Consider the following 8467-nt stretch of genomic DNA (forward strand, 5'->3'; position numbering starts at 1 on the left):
TTTGTTTTTTTGGAACTCATCTTACCTGACGCGTTTCTTCAACATATTTTCCCCACACCAGTATGTTGCCGCCTGGACGCTTTCTGTAAGACAACGTCCCTCCTTGCTCCTTTGCCAGCGAATCCATCCTTTCAGTGGGGAGATAAGATGGCCCTACGTCACGTTTATCGACAAGAGGTCGGCATTTACATAAGCCTGGTGTTTAATGACAACCTGTCAGTGCAAGGCCACTTAAGATCAAGATGAGACAGAACAACTGATCACTGGCTGACCCAGCCCACGTGACTGTCGCTGGTCATTCATATCACCAGCGCGTGGACACTCCCCAATCCACGACTGATTGAAGGAGGCAGAAGGGTGGCTCGGCTCAACCCCGGGTGAGTGGTGCGACATTAATCAGTCCCCGGGCCCAAAGATCTGTCAGTGTGGCAGCCACGCGCAGAGACGCCAAAGAAGATGCCACAATGAGCACATTCTTAGATTTCTCGGCCATAAGTGGTGGTGGAGATGGAGGTGGCGGGGGCTCGTGCTCAGTCAGAGCGTTTCATGGCGACCACGGACTTTCAACATTCCAGTCATCTTGTGCTGTTAGGGTAAATAGCTGCAGTGGGGACGAGCGGTACATGTCCAGTAGATCATCACAAGACGCAATTAACCCTCAGCCACATCAAGTCGGCTCGTACCAGTCCCCCGGGACTCTGTCAATTACCTACAGCGCCCATCCAAGTTACGGGACTCAAAGTTTTTGCACCGGATACAGTCACTATGCCCTAAATCAGGATGTGGACTCGTCTTTGAGCTTTCCCCAGTGCGGCCCGCTAGTTTACTCTGGAAATATTTCTTCCACGGTTGTGCAGCACCGTCACCATCGCCATGGTTCCAGTAGTGGAAACGTGCACCTCCACGGCCAATTCCAGTACGCCTCAGCCACATATGGTCATAGTTCGGATCAGACAAACCTTTCGTTTGTGGCGGGCTGCTCAAATCCGCTATCCCCTCTGCATGTGGCTCATCACGACGCATGCTGTTCACCTCTATCAGACGGCGTGTCAACAGGCCAGACATTTGACTGGATGAAGGTTAAACGGAACCCGCCAAAAACAGGTGCGTATTATTATTATTATTATTATTATTATTATTATTTTGGATACAGTATTTATGCTACGAATGACAAAGAAAACAAATATTGACTTGTTTGTTATTTGAACAAGGTTGTGTACAATTCTGGAAAACTGGTGTGATATAATTAGGTCAGGATTATGCGTGTCCACACTCATTTATCAATCTATTTATCGTCTCTCTTCAGGGAAAGTTGGAGAGTATGGATTTGGTGGGCAGCCAAACACTGTACGCACCAATTTCACTACAAAACAGCTGACCGAGCTTGAAAAGGAGTTTCATTTCAATAAGTACTTGACTCGCGCAAGGCGGGTGGAGATCGCTGCTGCGCTTCAGCTGAACGAGACTCAGGTGAAGATTTGGTTCCAAAATCGGCGTATGAAGCAAAAGAAGAGAGAAAAGGAAGGTCTTTTGCCAAAATCTCAGTCCGAAATGAAGCATGGTCACGAAAACCAGGAGGGTGCATCCGAAAAGTCGCTCTCCGCACCACCCACACCCTCTCCAACGTCTCCAACTGTTGATGCCTACTCCTCGAATTAAAAGGCTCTCACGTTGATCCTGTCCACCTGTAAATTATATTACAGTACTGTTAGTGACTCTCGTGTCAAGGTTTGTGTCAAAATCATCATGTGACATCAGTGAAAGTGTCATACAGAGACCAGTGCACAAATTACAGATTTTGACCACTCATTATTTACCTCTGCTACTTTGTGTTATTCTGTAATGACTGTTAATTGTCTTGGGCAGCTTGTCAAGCACCTAGAAGTAACAAGTTGCCTGTGCATTTTCGTGCACAGTAAGAGCAAATGCTGCACTTTTACACGCCTTTGGCCAGACTTGCACCATTTGTCAAAATTTCTACCTCAAGGACCAAAATAAATAGTGCAATATATTTAAGGGATGTATTATTAAGGGAGACGAATCAAAGGCTTGTTTGGACATACTGACAACTTTCTGGACTGTGCATAGTGTTAACCCTGATGTTCTGCATGTGTTGTGAGTTCTGCAACATGATGCGCAACTCTTCAAAGTTGCCATCCAGTCGTACTGAGTTTTATCAGTCAAAGATGAAGGCTCAAGTCTCCTTTAGAAACATGCTTTAGATCAAGATACGGGTGAATTAAATGTGTCAATTAAAATGTCTCTTAATTACAATTCATTTGAACACTGGTGTTTCACTCTTGATGGTGCCAATGCCTTATATAAACCTCACACAGCCACACTTAAATATAAAAAAATATTTCTGTCTATCCTGAAACTTTAAATAATCTACAAGTTATATAACATATATAACGTTTAGGTACAGTTGTCTGTACTGTTATGCTTGGCTCTTCGATTTGCTTGTTTATATGTGTCAATCCACAGATAATTTGATTTCTGGCTCTTTGACTGATATATGCACCCGCGAGTGGTTTCTTCCTCAGGGACAAAGAGATATTGGCACATGGTAAGCATGTTTATCCACGAAAGAAGATGCACAATACTGGAACGGTCACTCTTGATGACAACCCTATTGACCTGTTAGTTTACTGAAGGGAAACGGAGGACAACAAAAAAGAGAGAACATCGATTAAACCATCTCAACTATCGACAAGCATGAGTCGATCTGAAACCATCAGTGTTCATGACATGTCTGATTTTTCATATCACAATCAGTGAGGCAGTAACATTGCAAAATAACGAGCAAAAGTTTGAATAACGAAGGCTAAACATCACGTTTAAATAGACTAGAAGTTATCTTCTGTCATTTCATCCCGCCCATTCACTCTCTCTCTCTCTCTCTCTCTCTCTCTCTCACTCACACACACACACACACACACACACACACACACACATTCACACACGCATACATACAGCTATATAGGCATGACCAAACAGTTGACCATGAGCACAGAAAATATAGGACCCATTGACATGCTGTCTTTAAAACACAAAATATATTTATTTTAGTTAATAAAAATAAATGATTAATTCAAAGATTTTTTCTACCTTCACAACGGTTTTGTTTGAGCTTGACATTTACCCTAGATCCATCTGAACATGAGGGTTGCGTGTGAGTCTGCATGGAGCCTTAAAATCTCCTGGTCCCTTGGGTGCGTAAGTTCTTCTTTCTAAAGGCGCGACTTGTGTTTGTTTGTTGATGTTCAAAACGATAATCGTTTTAATGTACTTTATAAAACAATGCAAGGTATTAGCTTAGAATTACGTCTTAATAAAATCAAAGGAAAGATAACTTTGCTTTAAATTTATGAATAAGATTTTTCTCTACATTTTCGGACATAGGCACACCTGTGAAGGCACTGAAAACACCGTCCACTATCGATCTGTCGAAGTGACGAAGAATCTAACAGAAGAGGGATCTCTGAATTTAAATTATACATTTATTATGTATTGCATTGAGCTGAAAAAAAGTTAATAACTCGATACATTTATCTAAATAGTTTTATCAAAAGACAAAAAATGTATAACAAAATAAAAATTAGCATTAGAGAAACATTTACCTAATTATTTAAAATTAGAAGCAGAAAAAAGAATTAGAGGAGATAAACGCAAATCAATCTAAAATTTCCATTCTGGGATTTGAATGTCACCCTGCTCCGTCTCTAATCACCAGATTATATATCACTCGTGACTGTGAAAACATATATGCGATTATGTTCTTGTCAGTTTAGGTTCCATACGCCAATAACTAAAACGGGTTATAAAAAAAAATAAATAGAGGAAAGAAAGAAAGAAAGCAAGAAAGAAAAAAGATTGAGAAATGGACATGTTCGTATGTTTATTTTTATTTATTTTTTGAAGAGTTTTTTAAAGGAAACTTATAACCAAGTATTATAAACTGAAATGCTACTTAAAGTTCTATAAAAGGGAGATATGATCGATTATCATTGTAATTACTTAAGTGATACTTTTGTTTATTCATCGAATTATTTAACTCATAATAATCAGGAATTTAAAGAAATATAGAAGCTCTTGACAATCAAACGTCATTCAGTTCTTAAGCAAGAAACTAAGAGAGCAAATTAACAAAAAGAGCGTTCGTGGAAATAGCATATAGCTGCTACAACATAAAAACAGATAATAACAACAACAACTTAATGATTATAATAACAACTTAATAATAATAATAATAATAATAATAATAATTATTATTATTATTATTATTATTAAGTATTATTATTATAAATTATTGAACTGTTGTTAAAACATGTTAGGCTATTTCAAGCACATATTAATTTAAAGACTGTTTTCGAAATCGAGGAGTGATGCGACTTTGCATTGACCTGACCCTCGAAAGAAATCCCCGGGGTCACTGACTGGTCACTTAGCCCTGAGATTATTGTCTATACGATTTTCACACTGAGGGCTACATTTTATACGTTTTAAAAAAAATTGAATTTACAGAGTTTTATATAGAAGCAAGAAACGCCAATTTACCAAGATCATGGCGTATTAGGCTACTAAACGCAATTCCCTGTAAATGGTTTCATTGAATATACTTACAGTCGTCAACACAAATTAATGATCGATATCTGAAGGCCATCACGAATCGGAAGAAAAATACTTATATTTTGACATATAAATTTCATTTTCTTGCTCTGTTTATAGGCAGGTTGCTGAATTATGGTAAACACCTGTTGGTCACATGTGTGGGAGACAGAGAGCATAAGAGAAAAGTTAGCCTGGCCATTTTATGTGGACACTGTTGTGGTTTTGATATTAAAACAAATGTCTAACATAAATATATTTCCCCCTTGTGGACTTACAATTCATTATTTTGTAAACCATTGCTCTAAACCTGTGCTAGTTTTTGTCTAATTCATTATTCTAATTAAAATGTATTGTTCCACTCAGTTATTCTCTCCTGTTTTAATGGAAATTCTGAAAAAAAAAAAACATTCTGCAAAACAATATGGAATAATACTTAAGAAGAATACTGTTTGACTGTTAAAGTATAGGAAAAAATGAAGAATCAACCCTTAAAGCTTTTCTTATGGCCTTTCTTTGATTAATTATAACAATATAATAAATCGCTTTAAGTGTCTCATAATCAAGACAGCAAAATGTTTTATTTGGAAAGAGAATTAAGCCAGACACACACACACACACACACACAGAGAGAGAGAGAGAGAAATACACACGGATAACAACATACAGACTTAGCAAAACAGATATAGCAAAAATATACTTACTTCAAAGATCAAACTCTGTGACTTTTTATTTTTTATTTTTTAGCATAACATAGATTACTTTAAAATGATCTGATGGACTAGCAATGTCTGAAAATCTTTTTCAATTGCATGATAGGGAGGGAATTAAACTAAAATATAAAACTTCTCTTAAATAATGGTACAGTTATTTTACATGCTTGAATGATCTCATGCTACTTAAATAATAGACATTTCCTGTGTAAAAAAAAAAAAAACCACCCAAATGTCCATCCTTAAACAGCTAATGATGGAACTGGGCCACACATGTAGAAAGCTGAAGAGGAATGCTTTACATATTAGCAGCAATTGTACTCTTAAGATGAGACATGTCGTCTCAAGTTATAAAAAAAATCTTCACTTTAGCGTGAAGCTTCAACACAGCTTTTCTTTGTGTTGTGTTGTAAACCATCCTTTCAGTAAAATGAACAGTACAGTAATAACACAAACAGAATATACACAGAATCTCACTCTCATTGTCATACTTAAAGCCTGTAATTTTGAGAAGAAAAAAAATATGAGAGCAAAGTTGATATAAGAAGAACATTACAGAGGGGTGTTCAAGCAAGCATCATCTAGAAAAGAGGAAGAACTGGGGGGTAGAGAGAGGCAGATAGAGTAAAAAGGACAGAAAGAGAGAGGTCCATCCATCACACTGTCTTAACCTCACAGTGACCCCAGCCCGGCAGCCAATGAGGCACCTCCCTTCTGTGCAGGAGATCGGGTAACCGTGGAGATGGACTGAACGTTTTAGCATGCTCTTTTTGTGCGGTCTGTCAACACCTCCCAGAACGCCATCCAACTTAACTGATGTGAGTGCCACTACTTGATTGAAATGACTGGAACCACAATAACTTTAACAAACAAAGCAGCTTATGTGCCTATAAGGACACGACCATTCATATGAGGGGAAAAAAAGAATATACACATCCACACACAAACTAATATATTTACATAGAACTTATCTGAAGGGTTAGTCTGATCTAAGTCTGATCTAGTCTGATCTAATACTAGATTACTAGATACTAGATTTAATACGAAGTAACAAAATTCTTACTGAGAGTCATAGCGAACTGACATGCTAATTTTATACACACTCAGAACTTGGTAGTAAATTTCACAATTACAAAGAAATGCCAAGCAACACACTGAATTGAATAAACAATCCTGAAGTACAAAGACTCAAATAGTATTTTCTTGTAAAACGAACACCAACGATTAAACAAATAAAAATAAAAATAAATAATGTTTTACAGTACAGCATCCTGATTTTTTTTCTTCAGGTTTTGTAGTTTTAAAATGATAACCCTGCAATGATTTGAAATGTGATTTAAGGAGCTTCTGAATGATATATAAAATAAAATAATATTTTTAAATTGTAAATTTTATAGTCATAATAATTGTGTTGAGAATGGTTTAGGTCTGCTCGTGTGTGTTCTCGCTTGTGTCCTTTCAAGTTTCTATATCTAATCTTACAGTGTGCAAAAAATATGCTGGTCATGTGGAAATACCCTTTCGTGCAAATACAGAGAGAGAGACAAAGAGAGAGAGAGAGAGAGAAAGAGACAAAAACGATAAGCGATGAGAGGTGGGGAAGGTTTCTGTAGTCAGTGTTTCCCTACAAGCAAAACTGTGGTTCATCAGATAAAACCGATTCTGTTTCAAGTTCAGCTCACCTGCACCAATTAGCCCTGAGGAAATAGTCTTCCTCCCTTGCAAAGTATTCATGCACATACACAAAGCATACATACACATGATCAAAATGAAAAATGAAGTTCACATGCCTTTTGACAGGACTACCATTTAAACAGGGATATTTGTGGATTTGGTGCAATTTGTCTGACATGATTTCATTTTTTTGGAGCTGTCAGATATGTGAAGACATACAGAGATCTCAGCTATTACAGGAATAAATGTAATCAGTCTATTTAAAAGTGTATGCTTTTTCAGTGGTCCTTTACATTTTTACAATTGCCAATACACACACACACACACACTAAAAATGCTGTGTTTCAATCCAACTTTGGATCTTGTGGGTTAAAAAATTTCATTTAAAAATTGAAACCAACAGTTGGGTTAAGTCCACATTTGACTCATTGTTGGGTTGAAATAACCCAGCATTTATTAGAGTGATAGTGTTCAATGACAAGGATGACTGCAGAGGTAGAAATAAATTTGTATTATCATTTATACATCATGGTTTTCAAAAACATGTTCTCTGCTCCCTATATAGGCCAAAATAGTCACAATCTCAGTGTCTGAGAAATAATGATATTCGTGTCAGAAGAATGGAAATGCAGCCTGGGGCACGTGTGACACTCAACTATGTTTATAAACTGAAACATCATGTCTTTTTCACACACTCACTCTCACACTAAATGTCCATTATAAAAAAAAAGAGAAAGGCAAAGATAGACAAGCTGTCAGACACTTACAGTGAAGCTATGCGAGGGTAATTATTGTCTGTCCCCTCTAGGCAAAGCCAAGTCAACCTGACACACACCTGCATGAGACCAGACTGAAATGCAAACTACATCTCCCACAAGTCAATAAGTGTTCATGGTTGACTGGATGGCTTGGCTATGGTGGACAGGTTAATGAGCTGAATCATCACCAGGTGCTGATGTACTTGGAAGACAGGATGCTAGAGATATTAAACTGGTTAAGTCTTACAGGTTTAGCTAGAGGAGTGTTGTGGAAATTCTCAATGCAAATACATCTTAATATACAACTAATCTGACTTCTTGACCACAGATAATACAGACAACCTCCAGCTGAAGTCAAACAGGTTTGGAGCATCATGAGGGTGAGAAAATATTATGAGAAAAGAAGATTTTTGGGGTGAACTATCCTTTTAAATGTTTTAATTTCTCTGCCTTTCTGTAAACATCATTTGTGTTTTTTTTTTTTTTTTTTTTTCATGGACTATGATGATCCTCAGCACATATCTACTGACAAAGGACCTTTTCACATTTCCAGTGTCCATAAGCAGACTCCTCATAACTGGGTAAACCTCTACAGTGTTTAGCAGAAACTACAACAAATAGATTTTGTTACATTCTTATTTGCCCCAACGGTAAAAGGAAAAAAATCCATGATAGTGGCCTATGGCTTTTCAAAAGAGGAGAAAATATTGAGAA

The 8467-nt window shown here is 37.3% G+C and overlaps 1 protein-coding gene across 1 annotated transcript; it reads left to right on the forward strand.

Moving 5' to 3' along the window:
- Positions 1–437: 437 nt before the first annotated feature.
- LOC113062278 (homeobox protein Hox-A1a-like) lies at positions 438–2336 on the forward strand. Its single transcript, XM_026232019.1, has 2 exons — positions 438–1104; positions 1307–2336. Exons 1-2 carry the CDS (start codon positions 465–467, stop codon positions 1657–1659), a joined length of 993 nt encoding a protein of 330 aa, XP_026087804.1. The 5' UTR covers positions 438–464; the 3' UTR covers positions 1660–2336.
- Positions 2337–8467: the final 6131 nt, after the last annotated feature.

Source organism: Carassius auratus, chromosome 44, assembly GCF_003368295.1.
Source record: "Carassius auratus strain Wakin chromosome 44, ASM336829v1, whole genome shotgun sequence".
NCBI classification, from domain to species: domain Eukaryota; kingdom Metazoa; phylum Chordata; class Actinopteri; order Cypriniformes; family Cyprinidae; genus Carassius; species Carassius auratus.